The 22,538-nt window shown below is 59.8% G+C and overlaps 1 protein-coding gene across 2 annotated transcripts in view; it reads left to right on the top strand.

Annotated features, from left to right (window-relative positions):
• The window catches only part of MYO7B (myosin VIIB), a 75,521-nt gene that overhangs the window by 5,361 nt on the left and 47,622 nt on the right, over positions 1-22,538 (top strand). For both annotated transcript variants that reach the window (XM_054723045.1, XM_054723044.1), the window contains exons 2-11: positions 140-253; positions 982-1,134; positions 2,153-2,337; positions 10,277-10,398; positions 15,329-15,471; positions 16,166-16,279; positions 17,707-17,860; positions 19,800-19,876; positions 20,716-20,835; positions 21,030-21,172. In XM_054723045.1, the coding sequence (XP_054579020.1) occupies positions 140-253; positions 982-1,134; positions 2,153-2,337; positions 10,277-10,398; positions 15,329-15,471; positions 16,166-16,279; positions 17,707-17,860; positions 19,800-19,876; positions 20,716-20,835; positions 21,030-21,172 (1,325 nt within the window). The remainder of the gene's footprint in view (positions 1-139; positions 254-981; positions 1,135-2,152; positions 2,338-10,276; positions 10,399-15,328; positions 15,472-16,165; positions 16,280-17,706; positions 17,861-19,799; positions 19,877-20,715; positions 20,836-21,029; positions 21,173-22,538) is intronic.

Below are 22,538 nucleotides of genomic sequence, written 5' to 3'. Positions count from 1 at the left end.
AAGGAGGGAGGAGGGGAGGGGAAGGAGAGAGGAGGGGAGGGGAAGGAGGGAGGAGGGAGAATGTGCCCCGCTGCCGGAGCTCGGTGGCTGAGCAGAAGGGAGGGGGAGCAGGGATCCAGCGCAGTGCTCTCTCCCTCAGGGAGACCATGTGTGGCTGCACCCCACCTCTGCCGACAAAACCAGCGTTGCCATCGGGGGCATCATCAAAGAAATAAAGCCTGGCCGGACCCTGGTTGAAGACGACGAGGGCCAGGTCAGTGTGCCCTGCTCTCCCTCGCCGGGCCCTGGGGCTCGGAGCCCCCTCCTCCGGTGCTGCCCCCACTCGCAGAAGTTCCAGAGTCCAGTGAGCCTGTGTGGCGGGAAGCCTGCGGGAGCCCCGCCCCTGAACGGTGCGATAGTGGAAAAGTGGGAGGTGGTTGGGCAGATGGAAAACCAGGACCGTTGGGGGAGCGGGAGGAGTAAGGGGGCAGGCTGTGGAGGAGAGGAGGGCCGCAGGGGGTGCTGAGCTGGAAAGATGGGGAGCTGAATCCGCAGCCTCCACGGGCCGGGGGCGGGAGCGTGGCTTCCGGGAGCAGATCCTCGACTCCGGCCTGTGGCCCCTCCTGCGGAAGCGGGTCCTGTGTTAACGATTACATCTTTATTCGCAAAATGATGTTATGAAGTGAAAAACACTTTTACTCGCCTACTGTTCTTCCAGCAATCTGAGGCTCCCCGCTGCAGCCCGCCCGCACCCCAATCACAGCTTCTCTGGCCCTGGTCTGAGACTCGGCCTTAGCCCCAGCTGCCCCCTGCCCTCTGCCCTCTGCCCCTGCCCCCTGCCCCGAGCCCGCAGACTCCAGCCAGCCAGACCTGGCGTGGTGCCAGGTGTTTCGTGGCCTGAACCACAGGCTGCTGGCAGGAGCTGGGTCACGGCTGACCTGCTGAGAAGGTGGACAGGCCGTGGCCCGGAGGGGCCTCAGTGTGGTCTGCCCTCCCTTCCAGGAACACTGGGTCCAAGCAGAGAACCTCGGCACCCTCAGTCCCATGCACCCCAACTCGGCGCAGGGTGTGGACGACATGATCCACCTGGGGGACCTGAATGAGGCGGGCATGGTGCACAACCTCCTGATCCGCTACCAGCAGCACCAGATCTACGTGAGTCCCCGGGGCGGGCTCCCCGCCGGGCTCTGGGCGGGAGGAGCAGCATGTGCGGGTCCAGCCCCGCGCCCGGCCTCCCTCTGGACGTGGGCAGGCGCATGGCCTCTCCCACTCCACGCCCCGGTCTGCCAGAGGGTGACGAGCCCGCGGGCACAGGGGAGCTCAGTGGGGCAGCCTCTGCCCGAGCACAAGGCCTGCTCGCGGCCAGGGCACCGAGGTCACGGACGGCGCACGCCCCGCGAGGCCCCTCCTGGCGGTGCAGACAGGCCAGGCCTGCTTGGCTCCCGGCCGGCCAGGAGGGTGTGCACGGGTGCGGCCCGTTCCCGAGGCCGCGTGGACAGAGGTCCGCCCAGCGGGGCGGGCTCTCCCCGGCCAGCAGCCGGCCGGCCACAGCAGCCTCCTGGCCTGTGGCAGGGGGACGTGCTGGCCTGTGGCAGGGAGATGTGCTCAGTGGGCTCTTCTGGGGTGCCCCGAAGAGGGGGAGAGGAGCGGGGCGGTGACCAGGCGGTGGTCGGGGAGGGGCTCCTGAGCCCCCGCTGAGGGTGCGCGGGAGCCTGGTCGGAGGCCGGGAGCCTGCCCTCTCTGCCTCACGGGCCTCGCAGGCCGCTGAGCCTCCGCCCCTAAGAGGAAGTCTGAGACGGCGCGGTCATGTGGCTCGTAGAGGTGGCTGCCCCGTCCCAGCCCCGGGGCAGTGGGCTGTGGGGCTGCACACGAGCCAGCGGCCCTTCACGGGGCACAGGAGGAATCCCGAGGCTGGCGTTGCCGACCCGCCTCCCAGAGGCCCAGGGAGACCGCACTGCGCTCGGCGCCGTCTGGTCCCGAATCTCAGGCCCTAGCGGTACACGGTACACGTTGCCAGGACCTCCTCACTCAGCCCTGCCAGTGCCCTCGGAGTTCTCCTCAGAGGAGGGTCCGAGCAGCTGAGTGTCTTGCTTTGGGCCAGAATCCGCCGTCCCCAGAGCCAGCTGCTCCCAGGCCCGGAGCACAGCGCCCTGAGCTCCCGCTCCGCCCCCAGACGTACACAGGCTCCATCCTGCTGGCCGTGAACCCCTTCCAGGACCTGCCCCTCTACACCCCGGAGCAGGTGCAGCTGTACCACAGCCGCCAGGCGGGCGAGCTGCCCCCCCACGTCTTCGCCGTGGCCAACAGCTGCTACTTCGACATGCAGAGGAACAAGAGGGACCAGTGCTGTGTCATCAGGTGGGGCTCCTCCGAGCGGCTCCTGAAGGAGGGAGCGCCTCCTAACCCTCTCCACACAGTGTGTGACTCAGGGCTCCGGTCAGCTGCAACACCCTCCCCACAGCCCATGACCCCCAGGCATGTGGCCCCTGCAGCCCCTCTACCTCAAAGGTCCTCCCTCCCCCTCCATCCCTCCCCTCTTTCCTCCTCCCTCCCTCTCTTCCCTCCCTCCCTCCTTCCTCCCTCCCTCCCTCCCTTCCTCCTTCCTTCTTCCCTCCCTCCCTTCCTCCTTCCTTCTTCCCTCCCTCCCTTCCTCTCTCCCTCTCTTCCTCCTTCCTTCCTCTCTCCCTCTCTTCCTCCTTCCTTCCTCCCTTCCTCCTTCCTTCCTCCCTTCCTCCCTTCCTCCCTCTCTCTCCCTTCCTCTCTCCCTCTCCTTCCTCCTCTCCTTCCTCCCTTCCTCCCTTCCTTCCTCCCTCTCTCCCTTCCTTCCTCCCTCTCTCCTTCCTCCCTTCCTCCCTTCCTCCTTCCTTCCTCTCTTCCTCCTTCCCTTCCTCCCTCCCTCCTTTCCTCTCTCCTTCCCTTCCTCCTTCCTTCCTCCCTTCCTCACTTCCTTCCTCCCTTCCTCCTTCCCTCTCCTTCCCTCCTCCTTCCTTCCTCTTCCTCCTTCCTTCCTCCCTTCCTCCCTTCCTCCCTTCCTCCCTTTCCTTCCTCCCTTCCTCCCTTCCTCTCTCCTCCCTTCCTCCTTCCTTCCTCCCTCCCTCCCTTCCTCTCTCCCTCTCTTCCTCCTTCCTTCCTCCATCCCTCCCTTCCTCCTTCCTCCCTTCCCCTCCCTCCCTTCCTCCTTCCTTCCTCCCTCCCTCCCTTCTTTCCTCCTCCCTCCTCCCTCCCTCCCTCTCTTCCTCCTTCCTTCCTCCCTCCCTCCCTCCTCCTTCTTCTTCCTCCTCCCTCCCCTCCCATTCCCTCCCTCCTCCCTCCCTCCCACTCCCTCTCCCTCTCCTTCCTCCCTTCCTTCTCCCTTCCCCTTCCTTCTCCCTCCCTCCCTCCCTCCCTCCCTTCCTCCTGAACCTGCTCTTCCAGGGCATCTCCGGGGCCTGGACTGTCCCCACCCCAGTGACTACTTCCTGAGACAGGAAGGGTGGGATGGCTCGTGGAGAATGGAGCTTAGCATAGGCATTTGGTGCTGTGGTCAAACAGGTGAGTCTCACTAAAAACAACAGGACAACTCAGGGCAGGCCTCCAGGGGGCAGCCCTCCAGGCACTGGGCCCAGAGGGATGTGTCCCCTCCAGCCCAGGACCTGACCTGACTCAGAGTCCTTGCCGTTCCGGCCTCTGCTTCCTGCACAGGCCCCTGGTACCAGGCGAGGGGACAGCAATGAGGAGGGGAACTTGGCTCCAAGACTCATTGCCTGGTGCTCTGGTCGTCATTCATTCCCTCACTCACTCACTCACTCATTCATTCCCTCCCTACTCATTCCCTCACTCACTCATTCCCTCACTCACTCATTCCCTCACTCACTCACTCATTCCCTCACTCACTCACTCACTCATTCCCTCACTCATTCCCTCACTCACTCATTCCCTCACTCACTCATTCCCTCACTCACTCACTCATTCCCTCACTCACTCATTCCCTCACTCACTCATTCCCTCACTCACTCATTCCCTCACTACTCATTCCCTCACTCACTCACTCATTCCCTCACTCACTCATTCCCTCACTCACTCACTCATTCCCTCACTCACTCATTCCCTCACTCACTCATTCCCTCACTCACTCATTCCCTCACTACTCATTCCCTCACTCACTCACTCATTCCCTCACTCACTCACTCCCTCACTCACTCACTCATTCCCTCACTCACTCATTCCCTCACTCACTCATTCCCTCACTCACTCATTCCCTCACTACTCATTCCCTCACTCACTCATTCCCTCACTCACTCATTCCCTCACTCACTCATTCCCTCCCTCACTCACTCATTCCCTCCCTCACTCACTCATTCCCTCCCTCACTCACTCACTCATTCCCTCACTCACTCATTCCCTCACTCACTCACTCATTCCCTCACTCACTCACTCACTCATTCCCTCACTCACTCATTCCCTCCCTCACTCACTCATTCCCTCCCTCACTCACTCATTCCCTCCCTCACTCACTCACTCATTCCCTCCCTCACTCACTCACTCATTCCCTCATTCACTCACTCACTCATTCCCTCACTCACTCACTCACTAATTCCCTCATTCACTCACTCACTCATTCCCTCATTCACTCACTCACTCATTCCCTCACTCACTCACTCACTAATTCCCTCATTCACTCACTCACTCATTCCCTCCCTCACTCACTCATTCCCTCCCTCACTCACTCATTCCCTCCCTCACTCACTCAATCACTCATTCCCTCCCTCACTCACTCATTCCCTCACTCACTCACTCATTCCCTCACTCACTCACTCACTCATTCCCTCACTCACTCACTCACTCACTCATTCCCTCACTCACTCACTCACTCACTCATTCCCTCCCTCCCTCACTCACTCACTCATTCCCTCCCTCACTCACTCATTCCCTCCCTCACTCACTCACTCACTCACTCATTCCCTCCCTCACTCACTCATTCCCTCACTCACTCACTCACTCACTCATTCCCTCATTCACTCACTCACTCATTCCCTCACTCACTCACTCACTCACTCACTCATTCCCTCACTCACTCACTCACTCATTCCCTCACTCACTCACTCACTCACTCACTCATTCCCTCACTCACTCACTCACTCATTCCCTCACTCACTCACTCACTCATTCCCTCCCTCCCTCCCTCACTCATTCCCTCACTCACTCACTCATTCATTCCCTCCCTCACTCACTCACTCATTCCCTCACTCACTCACTCACTCATTCACTTACGCACTCACTCCCTCACTCACTCATTCACTCATTCACTCCCTCACTCACTCATTCACTCATTCACTCATTCCCTCACTCCCTCACTCACTCATTCATTCCCTCACTCACTCATTCCCTCACTCACTCACTCATTCACTCACTACTCATTCATTCACTACTCATTCATTCAATCACTCACTCATTCGCTTACTCAGTCATTCACTTATTCACTCATTCACTCACTCATTCATTCACTCCCTCCTTTGCTAATTCATTCCCTCACTCACTCATTTCCTCCCCACTCATTCATGCACTCACTCATCAGAGGTGCTGTTGTGCTCCACCTATGCCTCCCCATCCTAAGGTGGAGAGCCCACAGCAAGGGAAGGGTCACAGTCCCTGCCTCGAGGAGCATCCCTCTTGGAGAAGGGAGACAGACAGGCGACAATAAGTACGCAGTGTTCCCAGCCAGGCCTGGGAGCTTTGAGGAGAAGCATGCAGGGAAGAGAGAGAGCTGGGACCATGCCTTGTGGAGGGCAGGCCGTCCAGCCCTCAGCGGAGGAGAGGCTGCACAGCACCGGAATGCGTCCGCAGCACAGAATCCCGTGCTTCACGCTGCAGCTGCTCGGTCAGACATTCCTATTCCTGTCCTACAGCCAGAGAGGGCGAGAGCCCTTCTCAGGGACACACAGCCAACATGCCGGGAACGGAGACCCAGGGCTCTGGAAGAGAAGAGGGGCGGGCGATGCCCACTTCTCCCAGTGAGAGGGCTCTGTGCCGGGAGCTGGTGTTCTGTTACCAGCAACGGCCTGGCCCTGAGCGGGGCTGCCTGCGTGTGGGTCTTAGGCTTCCTGCGGGAAAGATTTCACAGCCGGAGTCCAGGTGACTGCGAGGGAGCGTGTAGAAAGCCGGACCGTGGAACAAGGAGGGCGTAGCATACAAGCAGCGGCAGGAGCACCAGGCCGGGCTGCCCTCGCTCTCAGGGAGTCAGAGAAGGGGGCCTTGGGAAAGGCTCGGGATCAGCCTGTACTGCGCCCCCTGGTGGCCAGCCCGGTGAGGCCTCTTGGAGTGAGGCGATGCACACCTGTGGGGGGGGGGGAGGGGGAGGGGAGGGGGGGGCGGGGGAGAGGGGAAGGGAAGGTGGTGCTGTCCCGGGGGAGAGTGCTGGGTCCTGTGTCTTGAGGCTTTTATCTCTCTTGCAGCCGGGAATCTTAGGGGAGGTCTCAGGGGCGGGACTTAATAGAATACCCGTCAGTGTCCAGGTGGGCTCCCCAGGGCGTGGTCTCCACTGGGGGTCAGTGTCAGGGCAGGGGGTCCTCAGTCATCGCTGCTGGTCCTGCTGTCACTCACCCGCTTTTGCTGCTTTTCTGCATCTGGAGCTGAACTACAACCGAGGTCTCAATGTACCTCTAGGGAGGGGCGTTCTGCGTCTGCTGTGCATTGGCCTGCGGGTTGTTCACTCTGCCTCAGTGTCCCTGTCCCACTCGTCCTGGCTCACTGCCTGTCTCCCTCTGTCCTCGCTCAGGCTCTGCCACTCTGCCCCTAGCCTCCCTTCACCTCCAGGACTCAGTGCCTGTGGAGAGGGTGGACCACCGGACCTCCCAACCCTGCCCCCCCCCACCCCTGCCCCTGCCCCTGCCCCTGCCCCTGCCCCTGCCCCTGCCCCTGCCCCTGCCCCTGCCCCTGCTCCTGCCCCTGCTCCTGCCCCTGCCCCTGTGCCTGCCCCTGCCCCTGCCCCTGCCCCTGCCCCTGCCCCTGCCCCTGCTCCTGCCCCTGTGCCTGCCCCTGCCCCTGCCCCTGCTCCTGCCCCTGTGCCTGCCCCTGCCCCTGCCCCTGTGCCTGCCCCTGCCCCTGCCCCTGCCCCTGCCCCTGCTCCTGCCCCTGCCCCTGCCCCTGCCCCTGCCCCTGCCCCTGCCCCTGCCCGTGCCCCTGCCCCTGCTCCTGTGCCTGCCCCTGCCCCTGCCCCTGCCCCTGCCCCTGCTCCTGCCCCTGCCCCTGCCCCTGCCCCTGCCCGTGCCCCTGCCCCTGCTCCTGTGCCTGCCCCTGCTCCTGTGCCTGCCCCTGCCCCTGTCCTTGCTCCTGTGCCTGCCCCTGCCCCTGCCCCTGCTCCTGTGCCTGCCCCTGCCCCTGCCCCTGCCCCTGCCCCTGCTCCTGCCCCTGCCCCTGCCCCTGCCCCTGCCCCTGCTCCTGCCCCTGCCCCTGCCCCTGCCCCTGCCCCTGCTCCTGCGCCTGCCCCTGCCCCTGCCCCTGCTCCTGCCCCTGCTCCTGCGCCTGCCCCTGCCCCTGCCCCTGCTCCTGTGCCTGCCCCTGCCCCTGCTCCTGCTCCTGCTCCTGCTCCTGCGCCTGCCCCTGCCCCTGCCCCTGCTCCTGTGCCTGCCCCTGCCCCTGCCCCTGCCCCTGCCCCTGCTCCTGCCCCTGCCCCTGCCCCTGCCCCTGCCCCTGCTCCTGCCCCTGCCCCTGCCCCTGCCCCTGCTCCTGTGCCTGCCCCTGCCCCTGCCCCTGCCCCTGCCCCTGCTCCTGCCCCTGCCCCTGCCCCTGCCCCTGCCCCTGCTCCTGCCCCTGCCCCTGCCCCTGCCCCTGCTCCTGTGCCTGCCCCTGCCCCTGCCCCTGCCCCTGCCCCTGCTCCTGCGCCTGCCCCTGCCCCTGCCCCTGCTCCTGTGCCTGCCCCTGCCCCTGCCCCTGCCCCTGCCCCTGCTCCTGCCCCTGCCCCTGCCCCTGCCCCTGTCCCTGCTCCTGCCCCTGACCCTGCCCCTGCCCCTGCCCCTGCCCCTGCCCCTGCCCCTGCTCCTGCCCCTGCCCCTGCCCCTGCCCCTGTGCCTGCCCCTGCCCCTGCCCCTGCTCCTGTGCCTGCCCCTGCCCCTGCCCCTGCCCCTGCCCCTGCCCCTGCTCCTGTGCCTGCCCCTGACCCTGCCCCTGCCCCTGCCCCTGCCCCTGCCCCTGCCCCTGCCCCTGCCCCTGCCCCTGCTCCTGTGCCTGCCCCTGCCCCTGCCCCTACCCCTGCCCCTGCCCCTGCCCCTGCCCCTGCCCCTGCCCCTGCCCCTGCTCCTGTGCCTGCCCCTGCCCCTGCCCCTGCCCCTGCCCCTGCCCCTGCTCCTGCCCCTGCCCCTGTGCCTGCCCCTGTGCCCCTGCCCCTGCCCCTGTGCCTGCCCCTGTGCCTGCCCCTGCCCCTGCCCCTGTGCCCCTGCCCCTGTGCCTGCCCCTGCCCCTGCCCCTGCCCCTGCTCCTGTGCCTGCCCCTGCCCCTGCCCCTGCCCCTGCCCCTGCCCCTGCCCCTGCCCCTGCCCCTGCTCCTGTGCCTGCCCCTGCCCCTGCCCCTGCCCCTGCCCCTGCGCCTGCCCCTGCCCCTGCCCCTGCCCCTGCCCCTGCCCCTGCCCCTGCCCCTGTGCCTGCTCCTGCCCCTGCCCCTGCCCCTGCCCCTGCCCCTGACCCTGCCCCTGCCCCTGCCCCTGACCCTGCCCCTGCCCCTGACCCTGCTCCTGCCCCTGCCCCTGCCCCTGCCCCTGCCCCTGCTCCTGCCCCTGCCCCTGCCCCTGCCCCTGCCCCTGCCCCTGCCCCTGCCCCTGTGCCTGCCCCTGCCCCTGCCCCTGCCCCTGTGCCTGCTCCTGCCCCTGCCCCTGCCCCTGCTCCTGCCCCTGACCCTGCCCCTGCCCCTGCCCCTGCTCCTGTGCCTGCCCCTGCCCCTGCCCCTGCCCCTGCTCCTGTGCCTGCCCCTGCTCCTGCCCCTGCCCCTGCTCCTGTGCCTGCTCCTGCCCCTGCCCCTGCCCCTGCCCCTGCCCCTGTGCCTGCCCCTGCCCCTGCCCCTGCCCCTGCCCCTGTGCCTGCTCCTGCCCCTGCCCTTGCCCCTGCTCCTGCCCCTGCCCCTGCCCCTGCCCCTGCCCCTGTGCCTGCTCCTGCCCCTGCCCCTGCCCCTGCCCCTGCGCCTGCTCCTGCCCCTGCCCCTGCCCCTGCTCCTGCCCCTGCCCCTGCCCCTGCCCCTGCCCCTGCCCCTGCCCCTGCCCCTGCCCCTGCTCCTGCCCCTGCCCCTGCCCCTGCCCCTGCCCCTGCCCCTGCCCCTGTGCCTGCCCCTGCCCCTGTGCCTGCCCCTGCCCCTGCCCCAGAGGCAGGGGCTCTGCCTGATTTGGCCGGAGCTCCGGGAGCTGGCTTACTTCACTGGCATAGCAATACTTTTTTAAAAATCAACATTTTCAGATGAAACAATATTTGTCTGGGATTCACTTCAAAATTGTACAAGAGGGGAAACAAAATTGGCCAAGAGATGAAGCCGGAAATGGGAGTGGGAATTCATCGTGCAAACTGTCCAGTCCAGGGCCCCTGGGGTCGCGAGACAGGGCAGACCCTGACCGGGCCCAGGTGGCCTGCAAGTGTGCCCCGGGGCCTGCTGCTACTAGCAAGACAGTGCCCCCTGCTGCCTCCCTTTGTAATGCCTGCCATGTCCATGACAAAGAATAGTTTACACAAAAGTAACATCTAAGCCTCAGCAATAGCAGTAATATTAATCATTACAAATCTGAGTGTTTGCAATGTGCCAGACTCAGTATATTTTCTTTTTCTAAAAAAAAATTTTTATTGATTTTTTACAGAGAGGAGGGAGAGGGATAGAGAGTTAGAAACATCGATGAGAGAGAAACATCCATCAGCCGCCTCCTGCACACCCCCTACTGGGGATGTGCCCACAACCAAGGACACAGTATATTTTCTAACTTAATTAAATGTCCTCAGTAATTTTAAAAACTAATTTTCATTTCTCACCACCATAAAATTAATATATATTCACTATGAAAAGTTTAGAAAAATTCAGGAAAATATTCTCAGGAAAAAAATTGCTGTGCCCATGACCCTGGAACCGCATGGGGCAGCCCACAGGGCTCCCGGTAACCACACAGCATGGATGTCTGCACCCGGCCCGAGGGCCTGTGGGCCTCGCCTGGGGAGAGAGGTGTCTGTTCAGGCCGTCCCAGGAAGCAGGCCTGTGTGTGTGTGTGTGTGGTGTCGGGGGGGGGGGGCGCAGGCAGAGAGTTGAGGGGCAGAAAATCTCCTTTTCTATCGACTAAGCCCTTCTCCGTCTGCAGTGGCGAGTCCGGGGCCGGGAAGACGGAGACCACCAAGCTCGTCCTGCAGTTCCTGGCCACGGTCAGCGGCCAGCACTCCTGGATCGAGCAGCAGGTGCTGGAGGCCAACCCCATCCTGGAGGGTGAGCAGACGCTCTCCCCCACCCCCCGCCGCCGGCCTCCCTGTAGAGGAGCTTCGGCCAGAGGCCCTGGGAAGGACAGAGGGGCACCCACTTTCAGCGACTTCTGAGAACTCCCCAGGACACGAAAGACTGCGGTGGGTGCGAGTGTGGGGCCTCGAGGAAGCACGAAGCGGAGAGCTGATGATGTAGAAGCTTCGAGGCAGTGTGCTTTCCACAGGATCGAACACGCCTTCTTCCAAAAGGGGTCCGAGATGAAATGAGCTTGGGCCGTGCTGGGTATTGAGTTCGGGCCATCGGAAGCAGTCACCAGCCGGGCTAGGCCTGCAGAGGTTCAGGGAGGGAAGAAGCAGGGGCCAGGACACGCCTCCGGACCGGTGCCGGCAGGACCCTTGAGCGAGCAAAGGGCAGGATGGACTCTGCAGTGCAGGCCTGAGGGCTGGCCCACCCCATGGAGCTCTGCATCAATGCCAGAGCATGAGTCCTGCCCGGGCCCCTCAGCCTGAGGGCTGGCCCACCCCATAGAGCTCTGCATCAATGCCAGAGCATGAGTCCTGCCCGGGCCCTCACTCCGTCTCTGGTGGGGTGGCTGGGAGCAGGCGACCTCAACCCCTAGGCTGTCAGCCACTGGCCAAGAGATGCCCTTTTTCTTTGTCATTGAGGTGTGGTTTACATACAGTAGATAGTCACCTTTGCGACATACAGTTTTATGAGTTTTGACAAACTCATACAAGTCATATAACCCCCATCATAATCATGATGTAGAATGCCCCCTCAGCCCCCAAACTTCCCTCAGGCCCCTTTGTAGTTAACTCTATTCCCAGCCCCGGCCCATGGAAACCACTGATTTGTGCTTTTCCCTGCAGTTTTACCTTTTTCAGAGGCCATGCAGTTAAAATCCTACAGTTTGCAGCCCTTTGGGTCTGGTTGCTTTCGTGGCATAACGAGTTGGCTTTCTCATGTTGTTGCATTACGAGTCATTCCTCTTGCTCCTTCGCATGGCGCTGCCACAGCTCGCTCAAGCCAAGGACCTCTGGGTTGTGTGTAGTTTTTAGTGTTTGTGAATAAAGCCCCGCCAGTAGCTGCATACAGGTTTTTGTGTAAACACATGTTTTTCTCTCCAATAAACATGCAGGTGTAAAATTGTGGGATGGTAAATGAGCACTTTAACTTTGTCAGGAACTGCCCACGGCTGGTGGGCACAGGGTGCTGTCGGGCTGTCTTCGCACCGCCTCTCACTCACTCCAGTGTGCGAACAGCCGCTCGCTTTTCTCCTGCTCACTTCCCATCTGTGCAGCTTCTCTGGCCAAGTGTCAGTTCAGATGTTTGGACTACTTTGTGACTTAGTTAATTCCTTGTTTATGATTTGTAAGAGTTAGTCATGTGTCTGGATACAAGTCCATTATAAGATACCTTAGGTGTTCTGCAAATATGCGACTCCCTCCCCCCACCCCTCCCCTCCCTTTCCCCCTCCCTCCTCCCCTCTCCCCCTTCCCCGTCTGTGGTTTGTCCCTTCATTCTCTTAACAGCGTTTTTGTAGGGTAGACATTTTAGATTTTGATAAGATACAACTTACCTTTTTTTTCTTTTATTGATTATGCTTTTGGTGTTATATCTAGGAAATCTTGGCCTAACCGAGATTTTATTTTATGTTTTCTTTTAGATGTTGTGTAATTCTAAGTTTTACATTCAGGTATATGATTCATTTTATGTTATTTTTTCTGGGGTGCAAGGTACAGGTTGAGTCTTTCTCTTTTCTTTTTTTTAAAAAAAATATATTTTATTGATTTTTTACAGAGAGAAAGGGAAAGGGATAGAGAGTTAGAAGCGTCGATGAGAGAGAAACATCAATCAGCTGCCTCCTGCACACTCCCCACTGGGGATGTGCCCACAACCAAGGTACATGCCCTTGACTGGAATCGAACCTGGGACCCTTGAGTCCGCAGGCCGACACTCTATCCACTGAGCCAAACTGGTTAGGACTCTTTCTCTTTTCTTTCCTTCCTCTCTCCCTCCTTTAGTTCTTTCCTTCTTTTCCTATGGCTAGCCAATCATTTCAGCTCCATTTGTTGACAAGACTATTCCTTTTCCATTAAATTGCTTTTGCACTTTTATCTAAAATCAATTGATCATACACTGGATCTATTTCTGGATTCTCTATTTTTTTAAATCTATTTTTTAAAAATTCTTTGTTGAGAGTATTACAAATGTCCCTCAGTTTTTTCTCCATTGCCCCCCTCCACCTGCCCCGCCCCAGTCCTTCACCACCCTGTTGTCTGTGTCCATAGGTAATGCCTACATGCATATAAGGTCTTTGGTTAATCACTTCCTGAACACCCCCCTCCCCGCCGCTTCCCTCTGACATTTGTCAGTCTGTTCCATGTTTCCATGCCTCTGATTCTATTTTATTCACCAGTTTACTTTGTTCATTAGATTCCTTGTTCATTTATTTTTATTTTTAGATTCAATTGTTGATAGATATGTATTTATTGGCATTTTATTGTTCATATTTTTTATCTTTTCTTCTTCTCCTTCTTCTCCTTCCTCTTCTTAAAGAATGCCCTTCATCATTTCATGTAATACTGGTTTGGTAGTGATGAACTCCTTTAGCTTTTTCTTGTCTATGAAGCTCTTTATCTGGCCTTCAATTCTGAATGAGAGCTTTGCTGGGTAGAGTAATTTTGGTTGTAGGCTCTTCATCACTTTGAATATTTCTTGCCACTCCCGTCTGGCCTGCATAGTTTCTGTTGAGAAATCAGCTGACAGTCGTATGGGTGCTCCCTTGTAGGTAATTAACTGTTTTTCTCTTGCTGCTTTTAAGATTCTCTCTTTGTCTTTTGTCCTTGGCATTTTAATTATGATGTGTCTTGGTGTGGTCCTCTTTGGATTCCTCTTGTTTGGGGTTCTCTGCACTTCCTGGACTTGTAAGTCTATTTCTTTCACCAGGTGGGGAAGTTTTCTGTTATTATTTCTTCAAATAGGTTTTCAATATCTTGCTCTCTCTCTTCTTCTGGCACCCCCATAATTCAGATATTTGTACACTTGAAGTTGTCCCAGAGGCTTCTTACACTATTTTCATATTTTAAATTCTTTTTTCTTTTTGCTCTTCTGATTGGGTGATTTTTGCTTCCTCATATTCCAAATCATTGATTTGATTCTCAGACTCCTCTACTCCACTGTTGAATCCCTGTAAATTATTCTTTTTAAAAAATATATTTTTATTGATTTCAGAGAGGGAGGGAGAGGGAGAGAGAGATAGAAACATCAATGATGAAGAGAATCACTAATTGGCTGCCTCCTGAATGCCCCCTACTGGGGATGGAGCCCACAACCTGGGCATGTGCCCTTGACAGGAATCAAACCCTGAACCTTTCAGTCTGCAGGCTGACACTCTATCCACTGAGCCAAACCAGCTCGGGCTAAATTATTCTTTATTTCAGTTAGTGTATGCTTAATTTCTGACTGGTCCTTTTTCATGTCTTTGACATTCTCACTAAGATCCTTAAAAGTCTCATAAAGACCCTTGAGTAATCTTATTACCATGGTTTTGAGCTCTGTATCCAGTAGTTTGCTTGGTTCCATTCCGTCATTTGTAACATGTTTCTTTGTCTCCACATTTTGGCTGCTTCCCTGTGTTTGTTTCTATGTATTAGGCAGGGCTGCTATGTCTCCTGGAATTGGTAGAGTGGCCTTGGGTAGTAGGTGTCCTGTAGGGCCCAGTGGCTCAGCCTCCCCAGTCACCTGAGCTGGGCACTCTGGGTGCACCCGTGTGGGATGTGTGCACAGTGTTGTAGTTGAGCCTTGATCGCTGTTGGCATCTCTGGGAGGAGTTAACCTCCAGGCCAATTGGCGGTGAGGACCAGCTGTGTCTACACTGGAAGATCTGTTGCGCAGGAGACATCCTTATGGGGCAGGACTTGCTTCAGTGGGCTTTGGTGCTCACTGAGTCTGTCCCTTGAGTGTGTTGCTTTTGGACGTGTGGAGTTGTAATCTGCTGTGGTCTGAAGCTGTCTACCAGGTGCACTGGCTCTAGTGCCTCCAGAGAGGTGCAAAGTCAGCCACTGACTGGGGCCACCTGGCAGGAGCTGCAGAGGGATCTGCAGATGGCTGCTATTTGCTATTTGTATTGGGCTTGGTGGTGCCCAGGTGAGGCCCAGCTGTGAAGCAATGCAGGCTGGTGCTAGTGCTGGGTCTTGGGTCTTTTATTTATAGGATTGGAGTACACTGACACCAGCTGCAGCTTGCTTGAGATATTTTAGCAAAGTCTGAAGCCTGAGCCAGAACAGGCCATTCATATGGAAAAGCTGCTGCAAACAGGTTGCGGGTCGAGGGGCGGGGGGTGGCTGCAAATTGGATGGGGCAGGATCTCAGGGAATCCCTAGGGCAGAACAAACAGTGTGCTCCAGGCTGATGGAGACTCAGATATGGCTGCCAGTCAGCTCTGGGACAGGGGAGGTCCCAGCACAGGAACAATGACCCCTGCAAGCACCCCCCTCTGGGAAAAAGCCACCCCTGAGTTCCTTCCCCGATGGCAGACAGTTCAGTTCCTCCCCATATGTGTCTGGGTCCCCCAAAATCCCCAATGCTGGGGCTCAGAGGAAGCAAGTCTGAGTAAGCCTGGCATTCAAGGCTCTGTGCTAAGCCCATCTACTAGTGAGTGCTTTCTCTCTCCCACTGCCTTCCTCCTGGATCCTGTGCTCCAGCCAAATCTCCCACTCGCAAGCACACTCCATGCGTTCTGACCTCCAGATCTGCACCTGCACTTCGCCTTCCTCTGAGCATAGCTGCGGTGCCGCCACTATCCAGTGCAGTCCTACCTAGTTTTCAATTCTGGGTTCGCCACCTCCTCTGAGAAGCCCTCCCAGATGACCCTGCTAAAAAGTTTGTTTTCTCTTCTCTGCTCCCATCATGGGCACCATCCTCTGGCCCTTAGCCTTTGGAAACGCCAAGACAATCCGAAACGACAACTCAAGCCGCTTCGGGAAGTACATTGACATCTACTTCAATCCCAGTGGGGTCATCGAAAGTGCACGCATCGAGCAGTTTCTCCTGGAGAAGTCCCGGGTCTGCCGGCAGGTGAGGGAATCTCTATGTGCCCCAAATGGGGATTCAGGATTTGGGAGGCTTCCAGGAGGGGTCTCCTTCCATCACTCTCTCCCCAGGGACCTCCTCAGCGCCCCATAGGTCTTAGTTGCTGCCCTGGAACCCTGGTCCTACCCTAAGACGGGCCAAGGATCCCTAGAATCCTATATAATAAAGAGCTAATATGCTAATTAGACTGGATGGTGGAACAGCCTTCCAGAACCACCAGTGGGCAGGGGGTGGGGCCACAAGGGCCTAGTCTTGCACGCATTTTGTGCATCGGGCTGTGGTTGAATAACAATGGTCCTTGCCCAGTGTTCAAAGACAAGGAATGCAGGACGTTTTGCTCTGAATTTTCCATCCACATAATGTTCTCATTCGCTGGCACCCTTTACTGGAATTGATGCTGAGGCGTGGTCAGTCGCTGAGGGCTGTACCCGGAGGTCACGCCCCGGCCTACCACTTCAGGGCTTGGGGACGTGCCGGAGGGCGGGTTCGCGGCGGGCTGGGCGGTCTTTGGGCAGGGCTGCAGGAGCGCCGGCCTCGGGGCCCAGGATGAGCGCAGCCAGCAGGCCCGCTGTGCCTCGGTGAAGGGAGCCCACCGGGCTGAGAGGCCACGGAGCAGCCGCCAGGCAGGCGGGACGACCTCCGGAGGCACTGCCACTTCAGGGGACCGCCTTCCCCCCAGGCCCCGCAGGAGCGGAACTTCCACATCTTCTACTGCATGCTCCTGGGCATGCGCCCGGAGGAGAGGGGGCTGCTGCACCTGGGCTCGCCCTCGGAGTACCGCTACCTGACCTCGGTGAGGCCCCGCCCCCTCTCCTCCTTGCTCCGCCCCCTCTCCTCCTTGCTCCGCCCCCTCTCCTCCTTGCTCCGCCCCCACCCCGCCCACTCTCCTCCTTGCTCCGCCCCCGCCCCGCCCCCTCTCCTCCTTGCTCCGCCCCCACCCCGCCCCCTCTCCTCCTTGCTCCGCCCCCTCTCCTCCTTGCTCCGCCCCCTCTCCTCCTTGCTCCGCCCCCACCCCGCCCACTCTCCTCCTTGCTCCGCCCCTGCCCCACCCCACTCTCCTTGCTCCATCCCCCACCCCTGCCCCCCTCCCGCCCCTCGGGCCCCTCAGGCCCCAGAGGAGGAAGAAGGAGGGCTGTCGGGTGGGTCTCGTCCCACCTTTGCTTTAGGCTGAACTCAGCCCCCTCCACAGCTTCCTGAGGCTGGTTTCCCCTTCCAGACCATCAGAGACCTACCCTTGCCCGAGGCTTTCTTCCCCCCCCTCCCCCCCTGCCCAACTGATGGTCCTGCCCCACCGGCTCACCTTCCTATGGAACCAATGAGCAAAAAGGCTGATCACCCAGCAGGCAGTTGTCTTCACACCCCCTCCCCCCATCGCACCCCAGTGGCACTCCCTAGACCATGAACCCCAGGAGAGCAGCCAGCTTGCACTGGTTCAGGCGGCATCCCATCTCCCACACCCTCTCCGGCAGCCCCTCAGGCACTGCCCTGGCCTTCAGCTCTTGCCTGGGCCCCTCCACTACCTAGTGTACCCCCCCCCCCCCCCCCCACCGCTCTCTGCAGGCGTGAGGCCTGCTCAGTCACTCACCCTGCAGACCTCCCCCAGGCCAGTCTGAGGCCACATCCCAGTAGCATGTTTCCAAGTCCCTCCGAATCCCACGATCCTGGGACCTCCCCCTTCACCACCAACCCCCCCGCCTTGTGGTCCTGGCTCCTGCCTGCCACCTCCCTCTCCCCTGAGCCCCCTTGCAGCTCAGCCCCTGGGGCAGCCAGAGCCTCTCCTGGGGGCTCGCCGCACTCGCCGGGGCACAGGCACCACCTGCCCGCTCTTGGCACCGGGGAGACAGCCGTCTGCCTCCTGCCCGTCCGCCTCTGGCACAGCACAGGCAGGGTCGGTTCTGGGCTCCTGAGTTCCGGGCAGCGGCACAGAGCCTGGCACACAGAGAGCCTGGCACACAGAGAGCCTGGCACCGTGTCCGTTACGTGGCCGCAGGGCATTCCCCGGGGGGGGGGGGTCAGGAGTCTGCCCTGCCTCGCTGTCTGCGTCTCTGGTTCTGCCTCTGGAGGGACTGGTGTGTTTCGGGGCTTGGCCTCCCCGTGGCCCCGGAGGGAGTGTCACTCCAGGGCGGGTGGCTGTCCTCAAGGCTTCTCGCCTTGTTGGCCCTGCATGAAGGAAGGGTGTGGGGTGGCCCCTACCAGAAGCTGAGCTGCCCCGTTCTGCAGGGGAACTGTACCTCCTGCGAGGGCCTGGACGATGCCAAGGACTACGCCCACGTGCGCTCCGCATTGAAGATCCTCACGTTCTCCGATGCTGAGCACTGGGACCTCAGCAAGCTGCTGGCAGCCATTCTCCACCTGGGGAACGTGGAGTTCACAGGTAATGGGCCCTCAGACGCAGGGAAGAAGAGGGGTGCAGGGGACGGAGAGAAAGACCCTCCCCAGGCTCTCGCCTGCAGAGCCCGCCAAAGTCACGTGGGCTAACCCTGTCCGGAAAATACTTCGAAGTTTCAGCTATAATTCTGGAGGCCTGTGGGGTTCGGGAAAAGATGTTGAAGATTAGGGCACTTCAGAGATGAAGACTCGATCCATCAGCCCCCACGCTTAGCTGGCACCCCAAAGAGCTCCCCCTCAGGTGCGGGGAGAGCAGAGTAAACAGCCAGGCAGGACTCGCAGACCAGTTAGTGAGACCGGGTGGTCTGGGATGAAAGTGGCCTGGACGCTGGCTCCGAGCCCCCGCACAGAGGTGCAGAGAGCAGCGGGGCTGAGCGGGAGCCCCGCGCAGAGGTGCAGAGAGCAGCGGGGCTGAGCGGGAGCCCCCGCACAGAGGTGCAGAGAGCAGCGGGGCTGAGCGGGAGCCCCGCGCAGAGGTGCAGAGAGCAGCGGGGCTGAGCGGGAGTCCTAAGGAGGCAGAGTGAGGCATCTCGGAGGGAAGGCGGGGAGGTGAGCACCCAAAGACCTTCTATGCATATAGGGACACAGACAATAGGGTGCTGAAGGCCTAGGGCGGGGGCGGGGGGACATATGTAATACTCCCAGCAATAAAGAATTGTTAAAAATTAGAAAAGAAAAGGAATGGGCAGAGGCGTATTGAAGAGGTTGTGGCCGGCTCAGAGCTCATGACACACCAGTTCACAGAGCAGTGGGAAAGGACAGGCTTTTCCGTGAATGTCAGGAGCAATTGGGCATCCACGTGGGAAACAGGACCTTGGGCCACGGCCTCGCACCCTGGAAGGAGCTCTGCCGGCCGCCCTGCGACTTGCGACCACACGGGGCCTTCTCCAGTGCGGGGTGCCTGCCGCCCGCGGGCAGCGACACGGCGGCGTTTAAATGTGACGCCGAGGAGACGGAGCGGGCGCGAAGAGCAGGCCTTCACGTCACCGCACACAGACCTTCCGGCCGGTCAAGCTAGATGCTGCTCAGGGACACGATCTGGTCACAGAGTGGGGCGGGGAGGGGCGGGGGCGAGGCACGGTCCAGGGGCCGGAGAGCGGTGGCCTCTGGGAGAGAAGGCCTGCGCAGGAAGGACCCGCCTGGCAGGGCTGTCACTGCAATGGCCGCACGGGTGACTCGCTTATTCACTGCAACATGCCTGTGGGTTCGCACTTCTGTAACTGCTTTGTTCTACAGTGCGTGTGTTTGTTTATGGTTAATCCTCACCCGAGGATATTTTTCCATTGATTTTTAAAGAGAGTGGAAGGGAGGGGAGAGACAGAGAGAAACATCAGATGTGAGAGAGACACATCAATTGATTGCCTCCTGCATGCGCCCCGACCAGGGCTGGGAGCATGCCTGCAACTGAAGTACATGCCCTGGACTGGAATTCGAACCCAGGGCCCTTCAGTCCATGGACGGACGCTCTACCCACTGAGCCAGACTGGCCAGGACAATTGTGCAATTTTTTAAAGTTAAAACACACACACACACACACACACACACACACACACACACAGGCAGTGCTCCCTCCTCCCCAGTCCTAGAGCCCTCAGGTCGGGCTGACTCAAAGCGGAGGAACTTGAGGGGGAGGCCTGCTCCCTGAGCGCTGGCACAGCAGTGAGCTAAGGGCCAATGACTCATCTCCTCCTTCACAGACCCCTCTGCACCCCCGCAGGCCCGCCCTGCCCACCCGATTCTCCCCAAACAAACCCGGATTTCTCCATCCTTCCCGTTGGCCCAGGCCCTGATCCGAGGAGCAGAGCGGGAAGCGTGACCTCGGGGCACTGGCCCCTGGCAACACCCAGGAGGCAGTGCCTGGGGCCCTGGGCCTCATCCTGCACTTAGGCTGCTCTGCCACTCAGCGGTCACCCTTCTCCCTGCAGCTGCCGTCTTTGAGAACCTGGATTCCTCCGATGTGATGGAGACGCCAGCCTTCCCCGCTGTGGCGACGTTCCTGGAGGTAGCCTGGCCTGGTGTCTGCCAGCTCCCAGGGTCAGCTGACAGACCCCTGACCCTGATTCTCATAACCCTTCCCCGGCTCTCAGCTCAGCCCCGGCACCTTCTGCCATCAGGCCTGGGCGGGAGCCAGAGGGAAGCAGTGTGAGCTAACCGTCAGCCACGCAGCAGCACGATGGCTCAATCTCCACCCCCCAAACCCCTGGATCTTCCCCAGCTCCCATCGAATGCACCTGCCCACAGCCTCGTCCCAGGGCTGCTGCTCTGGAAAGGGGGGCTTGTTGTTCTGGAAAGGGGGGTGTGCTCACACCATTAGCCTCCGCAGACCCTGAGAAATAGCCTCACTTCAGGAGGCAGCCCTCACGGGCAGGGAATGCCACCACGCCTCCCCGCATTGACTGTTCCGATGGAAAATAATAGAATCAGAAGAAGAGAAAAAAGAAGGGAAGGGAGGGCAGGAGGGAGGGAGGAAGGAAGGGAGAAAAGAAGGGAGGGAGAGAGGCAGGGAGGGAGGGAGGGAGGGAGGCAGGAAGAGAGGGAAGGAGGGAGGGAGGGAAGGAGGCAGGAAGAGAGGGAGGCAGGGAGGGAGAAAGGAAGGAAGGGAGGGAGGGAGGCAGGGCTGGTCAGCCCAGCTGGTGCACCCGAATGCTCTGACCCCAGCGCTCAGACTGATCCTCAGCCGCCCTCCCAGGATGCGACCCTGGTCCCCCTGGCCTGGCCCTGGTCACAGGCATCGCCCTCCCTCAGGCCTGGGGCACACGTGTTGGTCATGAGAGGGCCGACCTGGCACAGCAGGTCAGAACGCGGAGCAGCGCTGCCCGTCAGCTGCCCCCCTCCTTCCAGGTGCCACAGCAGGCGCTCCGGGACTGTCTGCTCAAGCACGCCATCGCCATCCGCGGGGAACTGGTGGCCAGGCCGCTGAGCACCGCGCAGGCTGCAGACCGCAGGGACGCCCTGGGCAAGGTGCGGAGCGTGGGAGGTGTGGGCCAGGCAGTGTGCCCCTGGCCAGCCCCGGCTCTGCCTCCCTGCCTGGTGACCGGCCTCCTCGCCTCCCTGGCTGGGCTTCTCGCCTGTACAGCGGGGACGATGCCCTTCGGTGGGTCTGAGGGCAGCCTTCCTCCTGGGCCCACAGCCCATGGTGCACCGTGTCTCCTCAGGGCATCTACGGGCACCTCTTCCTGTGGATAGTCAAGAAGATCAACGCTGCGATTTTCACTCCCCCCGCCCAGGACCCGAGACCTGTGCGCAGGGCCATCGGCCTCCTGGACATATTTGGCTTTGAAAACTTCCAGAACAATAGGTATGAAGGTCTCTTCGCCTGCTCCAGGAAACGGAAGATAAGCCCAGCTCCTCACTGACCAGGCGAGGGGTAGCCTGTCCTCCCCGCTGGGCTCCCACTCCCAACGCCGGGCAGGGTGAGCCCGGGGCGGGCGAGTCTTCCTGCAGGAAGCTGGTCTGTGCGTGCCCAGGGCACCCAGCACATCCACAGGAGGCACAGAGCGAGAGCACCTGAGAGCCAGACAGCTGTCACCCCTCTGGGGCCATCTGCTCTCCTCATGAATCAGAGTGAATTATCAGGGGGGTTAGGGCTAAGGCTAGGGTTAGGGCTAGGGTTAGGGTTAGGGCTAGGGCTAGGGTTAGGGTTAGGGCTAGGGCTAGGGCTAGGGTTAGGGTTAGGGTTAGGGCTAGGGCTAGGGCTAGGGTTAGGGTTAGGGCTAGGGCTAGGGCTAGGGCTAGGGCTAGGGTTAGGGTTAGGGCTAGGGCTAGGGCTAGGGCTAGGGTTAGGGTTAGGGCTAGGGCTAGGGCTAGGGCTAGGGTTAGGGCTAGGGCTAGGGTTAGGGTTAGGGCTAGGGCTAGGGCTAGGGCTAGGGTTAGGGTTAGGGCTAGGGCTAGGGCTAGGGTTAGGGCTAGGGCTAGGGTTAGGGTTAGGGCTAGGGCTAGGGCTAGGGCTAGGGTTAGGGTTAGGGCTAGGGCTAGGGCTAGGGCTAGGGTTAGGGTTAGGGCTAGGGCTAGGGTTAGGGTTAGGGTTAAGACTAGGACTAGTGTTAGGGCTAGGGTTAGGGTTAGGGCTAGGGTTAAGGTTAGGTTTAGGGTTTGAGTTAGGGCTTGGGTTAGGGCTAGGGCTGGGGTTAGGGTTAGGGTTAAGGTTTATGGTTATTGTTAAGGTTAGGGTTAGGGTTAGGGCTAGTGTTAGGGTTTGGGCTAGGGTTAGGGCTCGGGCTAGTGTTAGGGTTATGGTTAGTTTTAAGGCTAGGGCTAGGGTTATGGTTAAGGTTATGATTACGGTTTGGTTTAAGGCTAGGGTTAGGTTTTGGGCTAGGGTTAGGGTTGGGGCTAGGGTTAGGGTTAGGGCTACAGTTAGGATTAGGGCTAGGGATAGGATTATGTTTAATTTTATGGCTAGGTTTAGGGGTTAGTGTTAGGGCTAGGGCTAGGGTTAGGGTTAGTGTTAGGGCTAAGCCTAGGGTTAGGGCTAAGGCTAGGGCTAGGTCTATGGTTAGTGTTAGGGCTAGGGCTAGGGTTAGGGTTAGTGTTAGGGCTAAGCCTAGGGTTAGGGCTAAGGCTAGGGCTAGGTCTATGGTTAGTGTTAGGGCTAGGGTTAGGATTAGGGTTAGGGTTAGGATTAGGGCTAGGGTTAGGGTTATGGTTAGGGTTAAAGTTAGGGC

This window comes from Eptesicus fuscus, chromosome 11 (assembly GCF_027574615.1).
Source record: "Eptesicus fuscus isolate TK198812 chromosome 11, DD_ASM_mEF_20220401, whole genome shotgun sequence".
Lineage (NCBI taxonomy): Eukaryota > Metazoa > Chordata > Mammalia > Chiroptera > Vespertilionidae > Eptesicus > Eptesicus fuscus.
Note: the sequence above shows the minus strand (reverse complement) of the source record. Positions and strands in the feature narration are given on the sequence as shown.